The following is a 26061-nucleotide window of genomic DNA, read 5'->3' as shown; positions in this document are numbered from 1 at the left end:
TCTGGAGATTCCCAGCATGTTTTTTTCAGAGCTGATGTTTGCACATCCAGGAGAATATAAGCATCATTGAGACTTGCCTAGCACTTGATTTAAGTACTTAAAACCTCTCTGATCCCTGGGAATTCCATGCTGTTGTGTAAAGTTGCACCCACAGCATGTACATTTGTGCCAGTGCAGGGTGAATACTGCATTAGGAAAAAAGTGTATGTCTGAGTATGGGAAGTATTAATTTTGTAATCCAGTTCTCTATTAATACACTGTGTTTTGCCTTTCCAGAGCCAGTAGATATCAGTGTTGTGTCCAAGTGTAACCCCTGCCTCTCCAATCCATGTAAGAACAATGGGACATGCAACAATGATCCAGTGGAGTTTTATCAATGCACTTGCCCTTTTGGCTTCAAGGTATGACTGCAAATGAACTACATGAAAAGCAATAAAATGTTCCCCATCCCTTCTGTTTTCTTAATTGTTGTACCATCAGAAGTCAATTTTACAGGCAACTGAGCTCAAAAGATCCCTTACTCAAGCAGATTGTGTGTGACCTTTCAACTGCACCCCACTACAAGTTTTATCCTGCGCAATCAGAAAAAGGCATTTATTTTTGTCTATGCTGTGACAATACAGATCATCCTGAGCAATTTGCTCTAGCTGACCCTGCTTTGAGCAGGGTGGTTGGATTAGATGATCTCCAGAGGTCACTTCCAACCTTGGGCATTCTCTGATTCTGTGATGTAGACATCCACATGAAATGGCAAGTTGATTTTATCTTCCCTCTAATTTCTTTTCCTTTGTTGGCAACAAGATAACCATTTCATAGGCTTGCCAGGCCAAAGCGGAAGAGTTCAGATGAGAATTAACGACCAGTTTAGTCTTAGTCCACAGTAACAGAACGTTGATACCTGTGAGTTTACATCCATCTTACATAGACTGATTTGCAGAAAGGTGATAACTGATCAGACACAACCACTAGCTCAGCTGTCTCTGACTTCTGAGCACTAATGTCCACAGAGTGATCTGCAGCTGTGAAATCCTGTAGATGCCAAGCACTGTAAGCTGGAGAGTCAGTTTCTTGATAACACATTTGAAAACTGGAAAATCGTGTCATTGAGTAATGCAGTTTCTTTGGTAGTGATGTGTAACTCCCGTTGTTAACACTGCATCATGAGAGCTTAAGGCTACCAAGACTTTGTTTCAGAGTTGATATAACTGGAAATCTAGCTCAGTAGTCAGTAGCTGAAGGATTAAGTATAAGTAATAAATGAGGCATATGATCTGTTCACAGGCTGGAGGGGATCGGATGTTATGACCAAAGAAGTAGGTTGCATCCTGTAGACTGTGATTTTATTTGCCTCATTGGGTATTTCTTACAGAGTCTTGGTCAGCTGAAGCAGATGCTCATAAAATACAGAGTAATAAGAACTGTAGGGGGAAAAAAAGGAAGGGCAAAACCAGACATACATGTGGGAAGTAAGCACAAGTATCCATGTCTTACATTTCAGGTAGGATTTAGGAATTTGTTCTGATGATTTCACTGTTTCCCCTCTCTGTTTGCCTAGGATACATCCCAGATGGTAACAGAGTAATTGCGGTAGATCCCTGAAACATTGGAAAGGGAAGATGTAAAGCTCATTTCTTCTATTTCACCCCAGTGCCCCCACACCTAGTACTAAAGGATAATAACAATTCTCCTAAATAACTGAAAAAACCATTGGAAATTCCCTCTCATTAAAAATCCTTCTACCCATTGGCATATCAACCAGCAACTTTTCTAGGATCTTAAAAGACCACATTGTCAGAAAATCATTTAACTGAAACTAGCTACTTGGTAACAATTGATTTCTCTTTGCAATGAAGGAAACTCTGGCTGTTTATCTCCTCGGGTTAATAGAAGAACGGTCATTTTAATTTGATGTTTAACATAAACTGGGTTGAATTCTTCAGATGGAATTAGGTGATTGTTAGAATAACTTGAGAAGTAAATGCTTTCAAAACTAGCAGGAAAATACATAAATCTTTGTGCATGTCTTACTCTATAAGGCACATATCGTGGAACAGATATTCAGGTTATTCAAAGCACAAATTTGTTGGTTATAAGCGTATCTCTTTTTTGCCCTTAGGTTTTTATGAGTTAGATTTTTTTACCAGTATTTCAGTATTAGCAAACGCACTAGTGTAGATGCATTTATACTGCTAGAAGACATGTTTACAAAGGGAGGATTTATTAACAAGAATAATCAAGAATTATCCTCTCGTTATATTAGCAATCACTTTTTAGTCTGCATTAGACCTCAGTATGCATCATTTTACTTAGTTTTGATAAACTCTTGAAGTAACTCAGTTTAAAGATCTCAAAGAGCATCCAGCTTTTCTCCTCTCTCACACACTTAATCAGGTAATATTCAGTGTGTGAATGCAAAACCTAAAACCACTTGTGGGCTTGTAAGCACCAAGCTGTCATCCAAGCATGGCAAAGAGCAAACAGATCCAGGCATGGCACCTAGAGCAGAGTTTAAAAATACTGCCTGGATAACTGTACAGGGAGAATTGGTGGAAATTTAATAAGCAAAAAAGAACTGCGTGTCTTTACCACAGGTTTTTGAATAAAAATGAAATATGACAGGTCCAAATGCAAACCATATGAAAGGAGCACTCTATCTACCACGCAGTTCTCCACTTGAGATTCATTCTAATTCAATAACAATACCTTGCTTCCTTCTCACCAGCCAGCACCAAACAGCTCTATCCATCTGGAAGCTATTTCCCAGACCTTGATAAATTGCCCTAAATCTGCCCTCTCAGCATTTGTTTTTCCTTGTTTGATGTAGATTTTGAAAAAATCCTGTGTGGAAGAGTGCATCAATAAAGTGAAAAACCCACTCTTTTTTTCAAATGTAAGCTCATTCAAATGAGCTGACGGCTTTATAACGTTCCCTGGAAAAGGACAGACAGTTACAGACTGCTTTCTGGAGTTCCTGTGCTCACACTAGCCTTCAGAAAAAAAGCAGTAGGCCAACTAGCAGAAAGCCATCTAAGTTACCAGTTGCCAAACTGGTGCCTGATGGAATCAGGAACTTCTACCAGTTAACTGTAGTCACAAAAGCCTATAGTCTTATTTTTCCACTATCACATTGATGATGACTCAATCTGTTATTTTTCATGATCACAAAAATGGTTTTTCTATTGAATGTATACCTTATGGGGCTTTTAGCAATATTTAATGCTGCCCACGATGGGTTTGAGTAAACTTAAAAGTGAGATAACTCATGGACCACCTGAGCTGAGAGGCCAGTGGGCCGAGCAGTTGTTTGATGAGGACAGAAATACAGATTGCTCACTTAGGAACAGGAAGGCTATGTGCTGATAGCTATCTTTGCTGCTGCTCTTTCCTTAAAATGAGTCATGAATGTGTTTGCTGTAGCTAAGCCATTGTTGAAACGATGCTTTTGCGGTTGTTCTTTGGGGACAAAGCCCCAAAGACAGCGGGAGACGGTGTGAGTCTGCCACCTACGGCGACTGGCAGCCTGCATAAGGTTCAGCTCCGGAGTGCTGCCAGTGCTGGCATGAAATGTCTTAACGTTACAAAACTTGTGTTTTCATATTAAATGCAGACACAGGTGTAATTATCCAGCGGGATTGGGGTTTTTTTCTCCTCTTCTCCAAAGCATTCTTTGAAAGATTATTTAAATAATGTGTGGTTTAGATTGTGAAGTATGATTACAAGTGGAGAAATGAAGCTTTCTTCTGCTTTAAATACTGCTGGGCACCTGCAGCGCAAGTGCGTGTGAGTGCAGCTGGTGGCTGGTAAATAGATAACGGTACCGTAGTAATTCATTTATCCTGCAGAGTGTGTGGCTTTTATGTATCCCCGTTGATATTGTAAAATCAAGTCTATGGGTGTTAGAATTCAAGAGAATAATCAAACTTGCAATCCATAAGCCATTGAGAAAGGATTTACTTGAACAGGTGTAGTAAAAACTAAGGAGTGGAACCAACATTGAGTGTATTTTGCCGTTGCTGTATTCTGAAAATGCCCTTTTGGATTTTTTGGCTGATTTTTGTGTCTTTCATACTTTTTTTTCTTAAAACTGAGGTAACAACAAATTAAAGAGAACGATTTTCTTTATTCTGAATAGAGTTATTTGCAGAACTGAGGAAAGAGAGTTTAAAATATATCTGTGCTTTATCTGAAATGAAAGAATGTTGCCAACCTGGAACATGAAATGCAGTACCTGCCTAGGCATCGCCACAGCCTCTTTGATTGCTCAGATAAATGGGAGCCTGAGCTGTTGGGATGCAGGATGTTTGTCAACTCTGGGTTCTGCTGTTACTGAAAGCTGTCTGAAATGGGAAGTGAAGATAGGTAAAATTAGTATAGCACATATCCCACACTTCAGGCAATAGATGCTGATGTGTGTCTGTGGTAGAGTTGCTTTGTAAATTTTATCCAACTCTATTCACCTCCCTGTTGAGTTCAGACAGTGTCCTGACTTCTCTAGCAGCACTGCAGTATCTTGAGGGTTCAAGCAATTTCACCAGTCATCCAGAATGACAGATGCAACTGGAAAAATCCTGGGTAAAGCTCTTGGGTTTTGAAGAGACAGTATTCTTTGCAGCCAGACTCTTGTGGTGGGAGCCATTATAGTGAAGCCAGAATTTAGTGAGGAAGCTGGCTCCAAAGTTCTGCCAGGAATTTGGCTCTTCCTCCTCCCCGCCCCCTGCTCCAGGTTTTCATCTCTGGAAACAGGGTTAGAAATTGAGAATCTCAGAGCAGAGTGTCTCTGGGATATGCAGATTCGTGTCTATCATCTTGTACACAGATAAAACTAAAGTGCCAGCAGTTGAGTGGATGGATGTAGCTCAGCAGAAGCTGTGACTGCTCAGCACTGGGCTAATAAGCAAGTTATATCAATACAGACCCCATACCATTACCATGGACTCAGTGCTGCACCGACTCCGTAATTTGCTCATGAGGCCGCACGTGGCCTTACATTTGCTTGGACCATGGGCAAATGAGGTTTGCTGTATTTGCACTTTACTGTGTAGATGTACTTCTGTAGCGTTACATGAATAATGTGTCAGAGTCCTAGAATAATGCCTGTTTGAGGAGTATTCAACACAGAACTGATGTTAAAAAGTAGATATGGTAGAGTTTGCTCATGTACAGATATTCTGGCCAGCTCTTACAGCTCAAGGCTGAGACAGTGGAAGTTTATTCCAATGGGCCAGTTTCTCAGTTATGCTGATTTGGGTGGGGTTATATGAATGTGACCGAGTGTGGAGGTTGGCTGCTGATGCATGCCAGCTGTGTGAGAGTCCATGCCTAGTTTGTTAGGCTCATACTATTTGGAAACGTAACTCCGTGCTTTTGTTTCTTTGGCTCTATTAACAGATGCATATAAGTCCCCATATACATCATTCAGTGCACAAATAAGTCCCTAAGTTGGAATTGTAAAAGGAGGAGAAATTGGAAGAAACTGTTAAACCAGCCTGCCCTCATCCATGTGAGATAGGAGAGCAAACATCTCTGCCTTTACATGTTACTCTGTCTTGACCTCTTTCCTCTTCCAGTGTCAGGGTCGGAGGGACAGGCAGTGGAATGTAAGCTCAATGCCAAGTTTTCATATGAAGAAATCAGTGCAGCAAAATACTGTTTGTGTGAGGTGATTCTGCCTTGAACTTTCGTTCTAATAAATTCTCCTGAAGCATGTGTTTATGTGATCTGGGGTGTTTTATTTTCTGTTTGTTTGTTTTAGCCATACTTAAAATACTTATTAATGCATGTTGAAGAAGCATTTTCCACTCCTAGTAAAATAAAGCAGAAAGCCTTTAGGGATGAGAGGTGATGGGTGGCCACATAAAATGAGTAGACCTATATTTATGTATGGATTTTTAGGGTAAACACCAGTGTCAGCAGTAGGTGGTTATAATTTCATATAATGCTCCTAGGGCAGAAAAAAACCTGCAGAAATCACAATATTTTCCTGTGTATGCTTATTCTGTAAAACTTACCATGCATCAGTCAGACTTGTGTTTCTTTCTTTTTGCCCTCTCTGTTATAGGAGGTCTAAAGAAAATGGAGATTTACATCTAGAAGAGCATAAAAATGAAAGGCTTAAGGAGGGATTACCGCCACAGTTGCTGGCTGAAGGTGGTGAGGCATGCATTCACCCACCGCAAGCCCTGTAAAAAACAGAGTAATGTATTCAGGCATACCCTAATGAGGGCTCTTAACCATAAAGCCAGCTCTGAAGAAGTATTTCCATTTTTGTTAGGCCAACAGGAGAACTGATGTTGAGCAGCTTCACGTGCTTTCTGTGTTTGTTCAGTGGTGCATCGGGAGAAGTAGCTGAGCAGTTAAGGTGAATAGTAAGCCATACGCACAGGTGGGCATCATCACATTCATTCTTCTGTCAATGTGGATTATTGCCCCTCCACCTTGTTTTTATTACTGTTTTTCTGATCTAGTTCTAAATGCTTTAAGAGACCAGACTTGCAGTCTTTCTTTTCGTGGGGTAAAAGAGAAGTTTTTATTGGCGTTTAGTCTGAATTTCAGGCTCTTGTTCTTATGTTTGCCTGGTCCTATTACACTAAATAGTAATTTTTCTTCCTCTGTGGTTTGTCTGTCTTTCAGGTGATTGCTGGTTGCTACAACTCTGCTTAATCAAGTTCTGTTTAACCAGCTCTTAATTTTCTGCATCCCACCATTTCCGGATAATTGAATCCATTGAAGTAGTTGGTCACAGCTGAAAATCCTTATTGTTAGATTTTCTTGTGATTGTCTGTCATGTGTTATCCTTGAGGCTTTCTTGGCATTGACTGTACTTGACAATATAGCTTTTGGGTTTCTTTTGTTGCCCAGAACATGAACAGAGATTGTCCTAGGAGGTTAATTGCCTTATTTTCCCCTTTCCTTTGGGGATAATGGAATTGGTGAAGTTGCTGTACGCAGGCTAAGCTGAAAAGAAAACTTTCTTTATCATGTGAGACTAAACTCTCTCCTGTCAATAGAAATTATATAATGCCAGACCAGCTTGAGAATTAGTGGATTACTGTGTAGGGGTAAGTGCACGTGCACTGCCGGTAGAGTTGTACCAAAGCTCTCTGCCCTCCATTGCTGACAGTGTCAGGCTCCAAGGCTGAGCTGGTGCAGGGCAGACACCTGCCTCCGTGGCCACCCGGGGGGTCCCATCCTCGTCCTTCTGAGCGCCTCTGAAATAAATGCTGTGCTCTTGCTCATTGTCATAGGGGGCAGGTTTGATTTCTTTAGTAGTCTGAAAAATTCATTTGCATGTTTGAATCTGAAAACATTGCTGCCTGCCTGGGTTACCTGTCACAGTTCAACCCACTATCAAATTACAGTCTGGGTTTATGCCAGAAAGGATTGCCGGTATCTCTGAACTGGCAAGCCTTGTAGGGGAAGCTTTACAGAGCTTCCACCAGCAAAACAGATTATACTGGCATTTTTGCTGATACAACATCTATTTCAGTGTGAGACCTTTTATCAGTACAGAACTGTTCCAAACCAAAAGTCTGCATCCTTAACAGACAGGGATACACCAGCAAAAGTTTCTTCAAATGGACTGTGGGTCTTCCGGCATCTTTAGCTCTATTTGTTTCAGAAATCTAGTGAGTTCTTTGGAGAGATTTTTTTAATCACATAAGCTCTGCCTCATTGAGTTCCTGCATGTGATGTGTCCCTCCTCTTTCATGCAGGCTGCGTTCAGTAGCTTAAGTGTTAGGCATAGGTTAATTGCCTTGAGTAATAAGTTTAAAATACAACAATTATATTTTCTTTTATTTCTTATAAGTAGGAGTTGTGTTTTCTATGCAGATGTCCAGTCTTTATAACTTTCTCTGCAGTATTCACATTAAAAAAAGAGGCACTGGCTTTTGATAGCCTGAGAGGGAAAGTTTTGTTGTTGCTGCAATGTGTATTTTAAAATAAATAGGCCCTTAAGTGTTTTGAAGGTACTGAAAACATTGTTATCATTCATGAATATTGGTTGAATTAGAGACTGCATATAAAATATTCAATGTCTTTTTTACATCGAATATTTTGGGTTGGATTTTATGTACAGAGGCAACCCTGGGCAAAATCAACTATTTTTGGTGTCCCTAATTTTCTTCAACATCTCCCAAAACATTCATAGAGTGATCTGCACCAGCCAGTTGATCAAGTAACCTTGGAAACTCTAAAACACCTGCCCCATCCAGTTTGGCACCTCTAGGCTCAGTCCAGATATGTGCTATGTGAATTGACTCTGTGATAGATTAATGACATATCTTCTGTCATTGATTAAAAGCCCAAAAGGCCATTGAAACCCAAAGTGCTTACGTAAGGAGAGGTTTAGAAGGACAATCAGGATTTACTTGGTAATGAATATAATTGCAAAATAAACCTCAGATGTCCACTGAGAATTAAATTTCATACTCATAGGAGAAGAACCAGAGTTTTTAAAAAATAATGTAATGAATCCTTGCACTTTGACTTTGACAGGCATATTCTTGATTACTAGCTACAGAGGTAATGGAAGGTGTATTATACCCTGGAGTATCATAAATCTTTCTGATTTAAATAAAATGAGGGTTAAGAGAGCAGAGTTCGCCTAATTTGCTATGAATTGACAATTGTGATTTATTAACAAGGACAACGAAGTCACTAAGAAGTGCTGCTGCCATGCCCAATTATTGTTTAATCAGGTGCCAGGTGAAGCTAGACTGGCATAGAAGATAACTATATAGTGCTGAAGACAGTGGGGATAAATAAATATTATCTGTACTTTTACTTCAGACACTGTGCAAGTTTCAGAGGGAGTTAAATCAGCCAAATGGCACAGGGCAGGGCAGCATCAAAAACAATAGCAATGTATCTTCTTTTCATAATCTAGCTTCTATGCCATTTAGGAAATAATATTTTTCATGATGCCTGTGAGCAGTGGGCAACTTTTTTGTTGTATTGTTCTGTTAATGTAAGTACAGCTGTATAAACAGTGATACTGAACTAAAAGAAAAAAAGAAATTAGATTTGTCTAGGTAAATTAAAATTTTTAAAACTTTTTTCAAAACTAGAAATGGATGAAATTAATTACTTTTTCATATTAAATTAATTCACTTGTAAACAACAATACTCAGAAGGTACTTTTTTTTTCCACCCCACTGGGACAGATGACTAAAGAGAAATAGTTAATTCATCACCACTGTGAGTACCCTAACGTGGAGGCATCAAAGGCATGGATGTCTGTAGCAAGGTCTATACTCCAAAGGAGGAGTCACAGCATTTTTGTGAACAACAGATGATCAAAATCTTTCAACTTCCACCTGGCAATCTAAAAGAAATCTGATCCAAAATTACTGTGCTATTATCCATGCCTTGCCAAATAATTTGTATATATGCCTAAGCAGATGGATCTAACATACACCCTGCCAGCTCTTGTAGTTGTTTGACCTTGCCAGTGAGCGTCATCTACATCTTTTCCAGATTGAGGCTTAGCCATTAGGTCCATGGCCAGAAAGAGCATAAACAAAGAAATGGTATCACCTGGATCTACTGAAGAGCTTCAGGCTACTGTAAATAGATAGCAGTGTGTAAGCTGTCTACATATATCTTAGTGTCAGTGCAGTCAATTAGGAAGTCAGTTTTAAATGGTTCTATTGGTAAAATAACAGTAGAGTAATTCCCAATGCTGTATTTTTTAGCCCTTCCTGCGAAAGAATTTAGATTAATTTTATATTTTAAAGTTAGTTTCGTTCTTCACTCAGTTTGCAACATCTCTAATTATTTGGTAACTAAGTATTCCCTTTACAAAGCTGAGTAGCTATGTTTGTAGTGATCGCTGAGGTGTCCATCAAGTCCTTCATGCTACAATTAGCATAAGATGGCACACTAACTTTCATAACTTGCTTTAATATTTGCAGTACACATAAAACTTCTCCTTTTCACTGTCTTGTTATAACAAATACTGGGTTTCTTTGCAATGAAAGGCTCTGAAATGCACAATCGTGAATAGAACTTTAGAGGATTTTTCCCACCAAACTTGTAATTGGGTGTATTGGCTGTGTAGCTGAATTCACGGCGTCCTGTTTCCTTGGTCAATTATGCAAAATTTTTCTTGTTTCTCCTTTGTATTTATGGCTGCTAAATGTATTTATTACAGGGAGACTGCTGAATACCTCATTCTTATTTCCTAGCTTAATTTTCTAGTGGAATTGAGGTTTATGTGATAAAACTCTGTTCATGAGACATCTCTTTTTTTTTCTTCCTTCCCCTGGGAATATTTCAATTTACTCTCCAATTGTGACTATTTATGACAGAGGGATAAAGGTTTCAGACGGTGAAAGAAAACACTGATAAAGATGCCACTTGGTAAAAGACTGTAGCATCAGTTGGATAGTTGTATGCCACAACTTCAGGAAAACCTCTGATCATAGTTCTTACTTTACTAAGCATGAAAGAAGCAGAACTGAAGTAAAAAATCCATTCAAGAGTTCAAACTGAATTCTCTTTCTGTACTGAGTGTCTGTGTCTTCTATTATTTCTGGATGTTTTTTCCCCCTCTCCTCATCCCATCTCATCTTATTCTTTTCTGTGAAGGAATCATGACTTGTTTATACAGCACATTCTGAGTGTCTGTGTCTTCTATTATTTCTGGATGTTTTTTCCCCCCTCTCCTCAACCCATCTCATCTTATTCTTTTCTATGAAGGAATCATGACTTGTTTATACAGCACATTTAGCCTTTCGCTCTGCTATTAGACCTTTGCAGGACTGAATATACGAACGAGTCCCGCTGGCACATGCCGATGTAGTTTTAACACTCAGGCAATCAGCATACCTTGGAATTGTTCAGAAACCTGTGTTTAGTAAAATACTTCCCAAGCTCTGTGGAAGCAGAGCAAAGCTATACATAGTGTCTATAAGTGTCTGTTTTTTTCTTAGTTTCACAATATTGGGAGGTTAAAATTTTAAAGCTGGCAGATACTTGTAAATTTGAAGAATATTCCTGAGTACCCACTTGCAGAACACAGTCTACTTCTCAGTTTATATTTCTGTGAATTTTCCTTCAATCCTGTCATGAAGTGGAAGATTTACTTAGCCTTTTCAAGGGATGTAATATTTGCTTATTAACTTCTGACCAGGACACCCATAAGACAAGTGTATTAAAGTTTGTGAGACTGAGGGTGGATGTGGATGCATTCCTTCCACTGTCAGGAATGTAAAGGACTAGGTTTGCAATACAGTTATCTTTGTAGCTGGTAATTTTGTCTGATTTATCTAAAAGATTTAGGTGTATTTAGAGCTTGATAATTAAGTTGTTCATGAAAATTTCCTAGTTCTTAATTTCAAGTCTCTATCAAGTATATTTGTCTTTGTCTAGTATTTTTACTAAACACGTGAACACTACCATCTGTTCTCTTACATATACCGTCTAAATAAAATTTATTAATAACGCGTATATTGTTAACAACTCAAACTTTGGTATTTCTTTTGTATAGCTCATGCTTTAAAACATTGTAGTCATTGAACAAGGCTGTAATTAGCTGGAAAGAGGTCTCCCTATTCACAAACCATTGAAGTTGGGCAGATTTCTGCCGGTCTGCAGGTGTCTTTGTCACCGCCTGGATCATGTTTCTACTGCAGTCAGCAGTCATAGTTTTGTACATCAGGAGGTTTCTACCTTGTGCCTGTGGCGAGCTTCATGCTGCCACCTCTTATCTGTGCCTGCTGCTGTTAGAAATGGGTGAAAGATTACATTAAAATGGACAGAGGTCAAATCTCTGCCATGCAATCTCTAATGAAGCTTTCAGTCTCCATAGACAATACTAATTTGTGAAAATTAATTAAAAAAATATCATTGCTGTGGTTGAAACTCAATGGTGTCAAAGCAAATGACTGCTTTTTTATCATATTATCCTTTGTTCTTCCTGCTGCGGTCCGTATTAGTTTTTGCTACTTGTTCTTGGGTGTTTTACTAATCATGATGTAATGTTTTCCAGTACCTGCTGAGGTCCGTATTAGTTTTTGCTACTTGTTCTTGGGTGTTTTACTAATCATGATGTAATGTTTTCCAGTATTGTATACCTCTAAAGGCTAGAATTTGGCACAGCAGTACTGACAAACAGCTTGTATATACACTAATGCCCAGTAACGGTTAATTGCTGTTAAGTATATAATGAAGAACTGACACTTTCTAAGTATAGTGGGTAGTTTCTGTTCTCATTCACTGAAATACGGAGCTGCAGCAGCCCAGATAAAATCTGGACCAGCTGAGGTACTTCAGATTTAAAAAGGCAGGTGGATTCTGAACATATATGTCTTCTGATTAGTTGCAGAAATTTTATGTTTCAACACCTAATTCTTTCCTCTCCTACAGAAAATGAGAGGAATTATATAAAAGTGTTTTGGATCTGATGCTTTCCTATCAGACTAGACAAAAATTTATTGCAGCTTGAAAAAGCTCTAGAAATAACATATTGCACACAGAGGGACCTTCATCCTCTTTCTGTGAATTACTGAGACAGTCATATCTTCTTGCCTGTCCTTGAAACAAAGTCTGCACCTCTTTTTAATGAATCCTGAATCAGAAAAATATCTTTAGTCTTGAAGGAAATAGACAAGATTCTCCTTTGTAACAATAGTTATTTCCAGGAAATGTGATTCAAAGAGTGTTTCCCAACTCACAGATAAATTAATTTTAGTGATGCTTGACAGCCATTCTGTTTTTCCACTAAGAACAGTCTTACTGTAAATTGAGACTGGAGAATTGCATTATTCATTTGAAAGATGCTTCTAGAATGTCTTTAGGCTCTTCTGGGTAGTGACAGTCTTACACAGAAATAAAATGGCCTTGCTTTGCTGTAGATTTATTAGTACCAATATTTTCTGCAGTGTCTCTCCTTTCAGAATTCTTTGTTTTTTCATAGTCTTCTGTGTTAGAGAAATTGTGCTTGTTTTGTGGGCTCTCAATGTGCTCTTGATAAAGTCAACTCAGAGAAGATAATCCTCAGAGAAGGATTAAGTGTCATTTGTCCATTTATTACAATGAGTAAACTGAGTCAGAGAGACTCTAATTTTCATAAAACCACGTAGCAACTTAGTGTTTTAATTAAGTCTGATTCAGCAGCACATACTAATCGGTTTCCATGGTGCCTGAGGCCCAAGAAGCCAATAATTCAGCCATGTGCAGTACAGAAATAAGAGCTGAGTCTAAGTCATGAGAAATTTCATGTTCCAATGAGAGATACTGAAAATACCTTGCTTTCATTTTAACATTTATCTGTATTAAATTTTTACAAGAATATTCAAAATAATCTGAGTAATTACAGTAGAAGTGATGGGACTGTTTTACACTGTTCAACTGTGACAAAAACCTTGAGAAAAACAGATGCTGTGGTTTCTGCTTTGCTTCTTGCTATGCTTTGCTGCCAAGAGTTTAATATTTTAGTGATACAGGGATGAAGAGTTCACCCGAAACAGAATTAACTAATGTTAGTGAAGTATCTATAAAATAGTCAGTTCTTCAGGGAGGCAGGAAAGGTATTTGTGATCTTAGAAATGTAAAAAAATGGCATCCTCCAGCTTCACTAGGATAACGTGGTACACACACAGGATTCACAACACAGATGGACAAAACACAGGCAATGTTGCAGAAGGGTGGCAGCAGATTAGTGTTAATGCTGCATGGCTTCCATCCGTGAAGTGCTGCGGACCACATGGTGCCAAAATAAAACCTGCGTGAGCTTCCCTCGGCGCTTTCCCAATTCTTCCCCGAGACATTTGGGGCCACAGGATTTCAAATGGAGAAGGACAGGCTGCTTGGCAAAAGTAGCATGGATGAAGCAGAAATCCTCTCTGCCAGGTCTTGGGTGAGGTCTTTGCACGCTGCCTGCACTGCTGTGTTGGGGGAATGAACTCACAGTGAGGCAGGGGGTTGGCCAGGTCTTTCTGTTCTTTGGAAATATTTCTCTTCTGATTCAACCAAGGAAAAGGATGTCCCTGTTTCCTTCTATCTGCACAAATTTTAAAATGCAAAGCTGCTCCTCCTGTCTCTGGGCAATTCTGGGGACAAAGCCTCAAAAAACACAGGTCGGTCTCTTATTTCTGTAACAAAGCTTCTCTGTGGTGTTGGACGAAAGTGTAATTACTGTGTGTCTCAGTTCTCGCAGTACGATGGCAGTATGTCCTACCTGACAAAATACTGATGATTTTGGTACTGTGTGGAGGACTGAGCTGTATGACATGTGAATGGGAGAGCCTAGCACCATGAGTGGACAGACCAGATCAAATGAACTCTGTAGAAAAGTTCACACTTAGAAGCTGGTTTGTTTTTTTAAATGCCTTGATTAGGCTTAATTGAGGCTGCACCAGTTTCAAGATAAGCACTCCAGAGACAAATTAAGGTTGCTACTATTATTTATACAGGACTTAAAGCATGAATGGAGCTTGAGCTGTCACAGAACCAGCACAGCCCTTGTCCTACTGGCTTATCACCTCCAGACTGGGCACATTACTGGAAATGGGCACACCAGTCAGGAGCTGAACATGAACTTCTGATCAATGTAGGTAGTAAGAGAGAGGTGGGCAATGATGAACAAGGTTTAGAAAGATGTGACCAGCCTATTTGTTCTTCACTCAAGAGCGAGATTTCCCAAACAGATATGTAGCCATAGACAAGTTGATCAAACCCATCCTGGTGTGGTTTTTCTGAGAGATCTGTTCCCTTATAATGCACAAAACCATGTAGTCTTGTTTCAGGGAGCAGCTAGATTCTTTTGAAAAAAAGGTAGGGAACGTTCTCCTTGTTGAGAGCCAAATAAGCCTTTCAAAAAACTTTGACATAAGAACGTGAGAAATGCTATAGTTTGGTAGTGCGTTTACTGCAGCATTCTGTCTCTTATGGGGGCAGCAGCAAATCTTTACTGTTTGAGGAGAGTACACAAGCCTGGCCACCACTTCTCTTCAGTTCTGCCAGTGCCCACCATCATCCAGCTAGGGATGTTGATGTCTGCCTATTGCCTTTCTTATCTGATTTGGATCTATTGTACGTGAATTTGTCTAACGGCTCTTATGCTATCTGACTTCACAATCTCCTGTGGCAAAACCATCCCACTGTGGAAGAAGTATTTTCTTTTATCTGTATCATCTTCTAACATCAGTAAGTGTCCCTCTACTGCTGAGGGATTTAGTGTGTGACAAATTCTGCATTCACTGCCTCCATGATTTTGTAAACCTCAATCGTATCATCCCCATCAGTTTTCTTTTCTCCAGGTTAAAGAGTCCTAATCTTTATAGTGTCTTCTTCTAAAGTAGTTGCTCCGTCTCCTTGAATGTTTTGGTAGTCCTTTTCTATGCCTTTTCTAACCCCGCTGTATTTGTCCTGAGGCAAGCAAATTGTTGTCGGGTATCTGCCAAGTACAGTGTTAGGCTTCTCAAAGTCCATTCTTAGTTCTAATGTAATAGTATATCTTAAGTGAGAACAACAAAATCTCAAAGTTAGGTGGAAAAAAACCTAATAGTTGATGCTCTCCTGTGCAGTATATGGCTGAAGCATCAAGATGCTTCATTTTGACAACATAGCCATCATAAAAAAATGCGACTATAGAAATTGAGTGTCCCCTGCTCCAGTATGTCACACCAGGTATGTAAAGTCTGAAAAGGGTTGGAAGCTGTTGCAAATTTGGTGGAGAAAGGAATGACTTCTGATGAGTGTTGTCAGTAAGGAAAGTTGGCAGTGGTAGGGTAGTCTTCAATACTAATACACAAAAGCTACAGCTGCTACGAACCAATGTCACGGGCTGGCATCTGCCCTCTTTGTTTAGAAACTTATAAATAGATATACCATTGTTATTCCTCGAAAGTACAATGTAAATAATGGTTTTTAAACCAAGGCAAAAAAAACCCAGCAACTTGACTGAAATAATGTATCTCCTGAGATATTTTTCTCATCTTGATTGCAGTCATGTATCAGCTTTCCAGTAGATGAGCTGGCAGAGGGCCACTGCTAAACGGGATCTTCAGTAGGAAGAGTAGAGCGATCTCTTGAACCTCTTGTGATTGCACAGATCCCTTGAGTATTGAGGCTTTCAGGTGTCTTTATTCCACCCTACTGTGTGAGTAACTGAAAAGCAAGACCAAACTCTTTGATGTATTTGCTAATTTTACAAATAGCTTGTTCTAATCGGAATATAATGATCAGAGAAATATGTCTATGGCTTGAAGAGCCAATAAAAAGTCAGTTGGTAACATGAGGTTGTTCAAGCTAGTGAAGTTCCGCTGGAACTGATGTGTATTTTAGGGCAATCTTTAAGAAGGGAACTGATTCAATGATGATATCTCAAACAGGATTTGGTATGTTCTGTACAGAAACTCAAATTCAGCTCCCACAATAAAAATGAATTTTTGCCTTTAGGTTTTGACAATGCGTAGTAATGAGTATGGTGTACTGTTGCAGGTTTAACTGAGCACTTGGTAAATGCCGTTGAATGAGTGCTGACTCTATGTGGTCTTGTGCTGTGTGTGACTTTCTGCTTACCTTTGGTCATCAGAAATTATTTTCATTGTAACTAACATTAGAGATTAAAGTATGTTAGATTAATGATGAAACCAGCTGTTTCCTTAAAATAGTCAAATGAAAGTGTTAACTTAAATCTTGAAACTGAAATGATATCAAGATACCCACCAGTCCCATTGGTCAGAACAGTTGCCCTGCCCAAACTCTCACTTAAGTGATGAATCTATCTGACCATTGATAAACAGCATTAGGTGATGTGATGGCTCTGAAGACCACAGACCTCCTGCTAATGGTGCCATGTGCAGGTTGAGGGAGCAAGAGACATTGATTCAGATGACATGAGACTTACTAACCTTGTTTCTTTTGCATTTTCCCAAATAGGGTCGAGACTGCAGTGTGCCTATTAATTCTTGCATTCAAAATCCATGTCAGAATGGAGGGACCTGCCACCTCACCGAGGCAAATAAAGATGGGTTCAGGTAGTAACACAAAGTTAATTTAAAATGAGATGATAAAATTAAATGTGTTTCTACTTTGCATTAACGAACTATAATAATAAAAGCTGCTGCATGTAACGCTTCTATTTGCCATACAAAATAAGTAATCTGGTTTCATTGATGTTGGCATATTGTTTCCCCTGAAACAGGCCTCCTTATTGTCTCATAATGGCCTATACTCTTAAGAGCTATTTTAAGCAGTCTCCCTAATCTGCATTGTGTTATCTGTATGCCAGTTTTCCGTGGGGCATTTCAAACTCACATATACCCTTTTTTGTATTTGTAAAGTAAGCATCTGTTGCTTGACAACCAGATGCAAAATGTTTTCATACTGAAGAATCTTGTAGACAAACAGGCTTTAAAGAAACAACTAAAAAACATGGAGAGATTGCCACATCTTGAGCATTGTGCCTGCAAGAGAATAACCTTTACAGCTGGACATTATGGATTTCAGTTTTCCCATATAAGAAAGGTGTAGTATAGGTGGGGATACTCCAAGAGAAGTCCAGAAATTTTCATGAGGTAACTGGGAGATTTGTGCTGCTGCAGGCACTACTTTACTGCCTGTAAAGAAAATAGAAGTTTGAGGCTTTGAGCGCTAGTTATCATTAAAGTTGATAGAAATTTATTTTTGTTTTTAGAAAAGAGTTGCTGAAATTTTCATAGATTTGGTCCTCAGTATTTATACTATTTCTTGCACAAAATATGTACAAAAGTACACCATGCTATTGTTTCAATTGCATATATGATAGCCTTACTTCTAAAAGCTTTTATACATTACTGAGGCTGCTGCTTTGTCTTCTCATGTATATAGCTTCCTATCAATGACAGCTGGAGGGAGATACAGAATTACAAGGTTTATAAATGGTGTAAGCAAGTAGTCAAACCGGTACATTTTTTTTCAGTTTGATTCCCCTTTGTTTTCAGCTGTGATTAAGACTGTTCCAACTGAGGTTAACTATTTGTTAACCAAGTCAGCAGACTCATAGCATCTTCTGTCAGAAAACAGGACTTTTTCAAAATAGAACGGGCCAGGTGACTGATAGGACTTTAGGTGCAGTGAGGGGTTAGCACCCCCATCCTGTGCCCCTGCCAATGGTAGGTTGCCTTTTATGTTTCCAGAAAAGCATTGTGGCTTCTTTTTGCCTCCCCAAATCCCTCACGTGGGAATGAGGCACAGAAGAGTTTCCATTTTGCCCTGTGGGTGGGATGAAAGGGGAAGCAGAAAATGGAAGAAATGCCCCCAAGCTGCTCTCTGTCTCTGTACCTGCCCACCCTCAAGAATTCGCCCCTTACGGAAACAGATCCAGCACATGCTGGACACTGATGATATTGCAGTGGAAAAGTGCAGGTTGATGGGGATGAAGGGTTGCTGTCAAGCTCTGTTATGAATAACAACCTGAGGCTTTCCAACATGGGAGAACAGGAGTAAAACACATGTCCATGTCTCCATGAGGGACAGTTTAGAGCTAAGCTTGAGCACCTGTGCCAAGGCCCTGAGCAGAGCAGAAGAGTGCAACTCCTGGGTAGAGATGCGTCTATAGGGTCATGCTGGTGCATGAATACTGGGAGAGGATGAGGAGGCTCTGCAGATCATAGCACGTGCAAAGGGTCATGCTGCTTGATAGACCCCTTAGATTTTGGTGAAACCACTACTCTGATTTGATATACCTCTTCTCAATTCAGATTTTTGCAGGCCCAGCAATTTTTGAAGTAAAAGTTGAGGTTCAGTTTCTGCTTGAGAGAAATGAAAGTCTGGTGGTCTTTGGTTCGGATTCCCTTCTGGTCACCCTCATGTAATACTGTTTAGATAGCTTTTTCCAGATTGTGCCAAAGAAAAAAGTCGTACCATATTAGAGTATCTGTTTTCTGTCACTCAGTACTCATTTTTTTTAATCTAGCTGATACTAAAAATGTACTAGTAAAACATTTTATAATATCCATAATACTAGAATGAAAGGCTTCAGCTGATATTTTGAATCTGAATTTTCTCTCTAGCATTTTTTTTTGTCCTGTTATAGAAACTAAAAAGTTTTGAATGAACCGAAATGAAAGCTATTTCTGAATTTTTCTCGTGAAGAATTTTACAATTTCAGAGGCTTTGCTTCGGTTCCAAATGAATGTCATTTTTGAGGTCTTTTATAAAACTACAGGGGTGGTTTTGTTGCTTAACAACATTTGAGGCTTTTTAGGGAAGGTTTCTGCTTTTATATATAGTTATTTATATAGTTTCAGTTGGTCTAATAAAACACATATAAAACCATATCTCATCAAAATCTCGCTTCATAAAATTGGATGTTCAGCTTATACATTGCTCTGTTTTCTCTCCATGTTTTTAATTGTCAGTCCATAGCTGCAGCTGCTCTGGAGAAGAGGAGCATGGAGCTTTAGCATGTTGTAGAGAAATGTGGTGTGGGGATGCAACAGTCAGTGACAGGGAAGATAAAGAAACATTTTGAGATCGAAGTGAGTTGGTTGGTTGGGTTGGGTTTTTTTGGTGGGAGATCTCCTCTCCAGTGGATGGCAGCAGTCAGAGTTATGTGCATATAAATTATGTTCATCAAGATGGGAAATCATTGCCTTAGATTATATGCTGTGAGGAAGCGGATGTCAAAAACAGTTTCATGAGAGGCCTCCTTGGATTTTGTTGTTGTGTGGCCTGTAAAAGAAATTATATCTTCTGTATATTCTCTTCCCTAGGGAAATATATCCATACAGAACCTCTGCTGCCAAACTTGTCAAATCTTTACTCTCGTAAAAAGGAAACTTAAGCCAAAGCTCTCTCCCTATGAAATGCCAAGCAGTTTAACTCTCAAGTTTCTCTAGCCTTAGACAAGAAAATTACCTTTTATATAATGCTAAGGTGGTGATGTTCCCCAGGCAAAGACAGGAAATTCATAGTTATGACTGAGATTCCAGCCTGAGTCGCCCGCTGTGCCTGGTACCCACAAGGGCTCGCAGCAGCAGGGGATTGAGACGCTCAGATTTGTTGTAATAGCAGGTCCTGGTGGGGCAGCCAAAGGGCAAAGGTTCAGCTGGAGTTCTTCAGTCCTTCGTGACATCTTTCATTCTTGCACTTTTTCAATTCTGGGTAATTTTCACATTCCCTTTTTCAAGGTAGGGATGACTTCTGTATTAAAGAATAGTTAAGTGACATTGTGTGGCTCAGGATTAGAAACATGAAGTTCTTCATCCCTTTGAATTACTCATTCTAATCTAATCTAATCCATGTCTTCTTTGACGAAAGGTTGCCAAAAAAGGTGCTTATTGAGACTGATAAAAAAAAATGGTCAAGCAGATGTGTCCTGGTCATTTAGCATACCTGTAAGTGAGACTTTGACAAAGGAGGCAGAGCTGTCAGCTGTGCTTCAGTCAGCCACAGGCAGCCAGCTGATCTTTGATAACTAGGGTGTTGGGAAAGAAAGTCTCTGGATTATTTTAACTTTACCCTATATAAAACCCTCTCCATTTTCCAGACCGTTTTCTTTAGCATTTTCCACAAACTTTAAGTTCCCTTATAAATGTAAAATCCTGGAACTGATTAACTCCCTAGTATTAATTCTGCCTAGTTCAAGGAAAAATGTGGCACTTCCAGACTTAGAGGCTACTCCATTGGGATGTAGATGTAAAAAGCTCCTTTACCAAGAAACTGTAATATTCCTGAAAGAATTTACTATCTCTGTTTAAAAGTTGATTTTTTTGAAATGTGATACACTGTATGTATGCCTATTTTAATAAATAGATGCTAAACTGTTTCATTAGAGTTTATGAAAAAAAATTATTTTGAATAGAGTAAGCTTGCAAAATTGTCTATATACTTCAGCTCCAAAAGTTTACCCGCAAAATATCATTAAGTTCTATGTTCCCTTGTGCCTTCATGAGGATAATGGAGGTTTATTTAGTTCTTTATTTTTAGGAAAACACAACACTAACAGAAAATCCCTAAACTGGAGGAACGGGGAATTTGGACATTTATGCCATCACAGCGTCTTAGAAAATAGTTCTTTCCTGCATGGCTTCATTGTTTCCGAGGCCCAAATGAAATGCTGTCTCACACTGCTTCACTATTTAGTCAGTACAAAGTTTTCATCATTGTCTCTGGAATTAATTTTCTCTCTCGGTCAGCTGGAACCCGAGTTTGATGACCTTCCAGTCACTCTGCAAATTTCATTTTTCTTCTAAGCTTTTTCTGGGAAAATACATACAAACAGTCCCAAACTGCAACTCTTTCAACATATGGTTCAATCCAGGTCCCAAATTGTATGTTTTATCTTTTAATTTCAGTCCTCGTATTTGGCACATTTGAATGCAAATCAAAATAAAGACTCATACGTAAGGAATAATGTAAAGACTCCTTATAATACATAGGGACTGGTAGCCAAATGTCATCAATTATGCTGACATTTCCTTCAGTATGGAATGTGTCCTAATACTGAGCAATTGTATGCTAACAATCCCATATGTATTGTTACTAATGGTAACTCTACTGTGTTGAACCATTACTGTGATAGTATTTAATAATGTCATTTTTAATTGCATACATCCAAGCTTTCCCAGTCCTTTTGTGGAAGGAAAATGGTGTTATATTCACATAAAAATAACCAGCACAAAGCCACTCTTGTTGATTTCTTTAAATGGAGAGAAAAATTTGTGCTTCCAAACTGAGACCTTGAATGCCAAGTTGCAGCCTGGAGCATATTTTTATGGCTGAGTTATAACCCCTGAAAATGGGGGTTTGTAATCGAAAAGGGAGACATGATGAATGTGCCACTGTATTTAATTAGATGTCTTTAACTCCCTCTCCAACACTTGCATTGCCACAAAAGATGGTGTGCCAGCTCTTCTTTCTTATCTGCCTCCTATGATCCTCTGGATCATTGCAGGGTCAGCAAGAGGACATACTTTATTAGCAATAACGAGCTTGAGACAGGAAAAGAAAATATGTCTTACTGATTTATTGTGTCCTAAATTGGATTTATTTGAGCAGTTTGGTTTTGGTTATTCATGATGAAGGTTTTCTAACTCTCATGACCTGTGAATGGTCCCTGCAGAACTGGATGAAGATGACTGTTAGCATGTGACCTATATGTCTGGTTTGTACCCATCTAGAAGATCTTACTGTTGTGGTGGCTCAAGCCACATTCCCTACCCTTTTTTCTTCCTCTTTGTTATCCCCTTAGTTTCTGAGTTTGCACGTCATGAAGAATCTAACCTTATCTTTAGGGTCCAACCGGGGACCTACTGAAAGGGGAATGCAGAGCTCTGTGCCATCCCTCCGTTGCGAGTCCCTGCGCTCTACTCAGTCTGTGGCACGCAGGAGGAAGAGAAGCAAATGTCATGCTGAGAGCAACCAGCCCAAAAGTGCTGCAGTGTTCTTCACAGATTCTGAAGATCTTCTCTTTCTTCAGGGCATTCCCCATCTCAACCCCATGACGCCTACATAAAGCAGGATAACCACCCCGTGTCCACTTTGTCCATCTCAGCTAAAAAAAGAAAAAAAGTACCCTGCAGCTGTCTCTGCATTGGAGATTCTCCTGGTTTCAGGAAGCAGTGGATGGCAATTAGTGTGACTGCTCTGGTGCTTTCTGGTTTTCGTCCTCATCAGCACTTTACATTTGTTCAGTTCCTTTTCTGCCACCAGAACTTGGATGGGAAAGGAAATGAACGACTGAGTGAATGTGTAGTTTGGACTGGGACTCAAAACAACCCTTCCCTTCTGCACACCCGTTTCCATGACTAATGAACAGCAATACTGACACTTCAAAACTGACACTTCAAATATCATTGCTGGCTTCTTAGAAGCCACTGAAATGACTGGAGCACTTAACAGATGTTTTTAGACTCTCTTTTAGGAAACTGTGGCCTCCACCTCTTCATCACTTACAGCTAGTTTAAAATATGAAGGCTCTCTTAGCAACCGTAACTTCTAGATCGAGAGAAGAAATGAAGATTGAAAAAAAAGTCAAGTCATTCTTCAACCACTTAGTTTCTTACACTCCCTCTAGGGACCATACATCAGAGCCTTGTGAGCTAAAATATTTAGTGCAATTATTCTTCAATAGTGTCCACATCCTCACAGAACCATTACTAGCTCTGGCATTGTTTGTTTGTATTTTAGTTGAATTATCTAGACATCGTCAGTTCTTCTACAAACAGATGTTGGAGGAGCTGGAGAAGTACTGAAACCTTGCTGCACTTGTAAAAGCAATCATTCCCAAACATTTCTTGTTTGCACAAGTGACAAAGTGGTAATGAGAAGAAAATGTTCATGTCTCTAAATTCAATTCAAGCCATTGTTCGTTAGAGTGAGCTATCTGAAAGGTGCCAAGTTGCCCTATAATTGTGCAGTCCTCAGTACACAAGTATCTGCATACTCACAAAATCATTAACAGAGAGGCCTAGGATTTGAATATTGTGATGAGTGTTTCTTCTCCTACCCTGGTTTTATTTACTTCAGTTCAGGGCTAGGGTTATCGACAAAGAAAGCAAAGGGAAGCATGACAGAGGCTGTCTCCTGCTGGTGCTTTTATGTCTCATGTAAATAATTACATGACCCCATGAACCACCAGTCTGCATCCTTTACCAAACACATAGGGTTAAAGTGCTCTGTACTTCACAACAGCAGTGAATTTGGCTCCAGCAACTCACTTTTATATGTTTTAATTTCAGTTTTATACCTCAAACCTCCTGCCCCTTCAGATCCATGCTAACTTTTATTAATTTTTTTTCTTTCTCCAAAGCTGTTCTTGTCCCCTTGGATATGAGGGGGAGAGGTGTGAAATAAACCCAGATGACTGCGAAGATAATGACTGCGAGAATAACTCTACATGTGTGGATGGGATCAACAACTACGTCTGTCTCTGCCCTCCTAATTACACAGGTAAGAAAGGGCCACAACCAAAGAAGAACAGGAATCCATGAGGAGTACCTGAAGAGAAGGGTCCAAATGCATGTTTACTTTGTCCGTGAGTGTATAATTAACCAAGAATCTAGTTCCATTTTAAAGCAACCTGGATGTCTTACTGGAAATATGTTAGTTCTACCAATATTGCAATACACATGCTCACAAACATGGACACTTTTCTGAGTCAAAATACTGACGCCTCATTGTAAAATGCATTAAAAAATGGTGAAGTTTAAGGTGTCAGAGAAATCTGTACTTTTGCATGCACATTCTCTAAATATATTTCAGAAATACTCCCAGTACAGAGCTGAGTCTGATATACATCTGTTCTGAATCTTGGGAAATGAAAGTAGTTTCTGTTCAAATTAAGGTAGGAAAATAGCTTTTGGGGCATGACTTTCACCTGAGATCTCACAAGGTCCACATTTATTAAATAAAATGAGCTTGACAATGTGCTGTTTAAATTCATTATCTCCATTTCAGAGGTGGAGAAGCAAAGGCTGTATAAGAAACTGTAGGCTCAGTTGTAGTCTTCAGTGTGTACCCATGGCAGTTAGCCCAGCTCAGCAGATGTGCAGTCACCTGCTAAGTCCACGATGACAGAAGTTGGTAACTGAGTTAGAAATGGAATTAGTATCTCCAGCACCCATCCTGCGTTCCAGATAAATTCCTTCCTAAACTTTCTGCAAGAGCAAAAACCCTCCTAACTGGAATCTAAAAATGTTTTTTTTCAAGTCATTGCTAGAGCATACCGTTGACTCATTCAAACTGTGTTAGCATGGCCTTCCTGGCTCAGCATGGAGTGGTAAGGAAACACCTGCAATAGTTCCTACTTCCATCCTTTGAAATGGGTTTATTACCTTCTAAGCATGGAGAAGTAATGAAGGGCTTCTTGTACACTGGAATATATTACATGTCAGGGGATTTAATGAGGATCAAGCTTGAGTGGCTGGGTAAGGCAGGAGGAAAGCTTCTAGAATTTCCAAACTCTTAAAATACTTTTGTGGCTGATACAAAGGAGGCCCATGTAAATCTTTAGCTGAAAAAAGTCTTACGACCTGAATGTACATTTATTGGAGTTCTAAAATGTTCTTTCTGCCAAAAATTGAAAAACTTCAGCTTAGCAGAGTAAAGAGTTTTGCTTATAGGATGTTGAGCCCATTGTGCTTACTTGTGCACTATTTATGTGAGCTGTTCTTGGGTGGTTTCAAACAAAACTCTACACAAGGAGGCAGAATCTTTACATTTACAAGAGGAAATATCTTTGCCCAGCCAAGAAAAGACATATCTAGTAAGAAGCTGAATTCAGTATGTACGCAAATGTACTCTTTCCTCTTCACAGGCATATTGCAGAGGTTTTTTTATTTTCAGACAAAAAGGTAGGAAAGAACTAGATTGGGATTTCTTCTCAAATGGCAGTCTGGATAGGGTTAAGAGAAACTTCAGAATTAGTTTTGAAATATTTTCAATCAACTTCCAGCTTTATTTTTTACGTGAATATTGTCCGTGCTGTGCTTATGCTTATTAGCAGGAGTTTGTCAAATACTACACCTCAGTCTTGCAATGTGGGATACACATAATTGTATATACCACACAATATGCATTTGCTTTCACAGTGTAAGCAACACCTTTGACTATGGTTAAAACAAACTGAATTTTTGAAGAAAAGCAGAAAATACTTCTGGAAAATATAATATGAATCATAAGTGAAAAAGGTTGCAAAAATAGGGGTGTTGCTTAAATTAGAAATCTCAAGGGTTACAATAGTTCATGTTGCTTAAAAATAGGAAGAGTTTAGTGAACTGTGATAAAAGAATTGCCCTAACCTGCTTTACCTCCATTTTGGAGGGGGATATTTCATCAAACCTGATCAGTCACCTGGAAGGACTCACTGCAGTGCAGCTGGCTAGGCTGAAATATCCCTCAGAGGTAGACCTGGCCCTCTCAGAGTGGAAAGGCAGGGAGCAGCATAAGATGGCTGGAAGAACTGAAGCCATCAGCCAAACAAAAGTTGCATACAAGCCAAGCAAATCTGAGCTGTGGTTTTGAGGGTCCTCTAAGAGTTGAATCCAAACACAAGAAATTGGACATCATCTGAAGTTGCTCGATTGAATGAAGAGCAGCTAAGGATATGCCATGGAAGCACATAGGCAA

At 39.3% G+C, this 26061-nt stretch overlaps 1 protein-coding gene across 1 annotated transcript; it reads left to right on the top strand.

Moving 5' to 3' along the window:
- Positions 1-276: 276 nt before the first annotated feature.
- Positions 277-24425, top strand: LOC104164903 (slit homolog 3 protein-like; the record flags this gene model as incomplete). The annotated part of the gene is made up of 4 exons (XM_009704382.1): positions 277-401; positions 16888-16985; positions 23744-23883; positions 24391-24425. Coding segments are annotated over 4 exons (398 nt in total), but the record flags the coding sequence as incomplete, so codon positions are not given.
- Positions 24426-26061: the final 1636 nt, after the last annotated feature.

This window comes from Cariama cristata, unplaced genomic scaffold, assembly GCF_000690535.1.
Source record: "Cariama cristata isolate BGI_N322 unplaced genomic scaffold, ASM69053v1 scaffold16827, whole genome shotgun sequence".
NCBI classification, from domain to species: domain Eukaryota; kingdom Metazoa; phylum Chordata; class Aves; order Cariamiformes; family Cariamidae; genus Cariama; species Cariama cristata.
The sequence above is the reverse complement of the archived record's forward strand: the minus strand, read 5'-3'. Positions and strand labels throughout refer to the sequence as shown.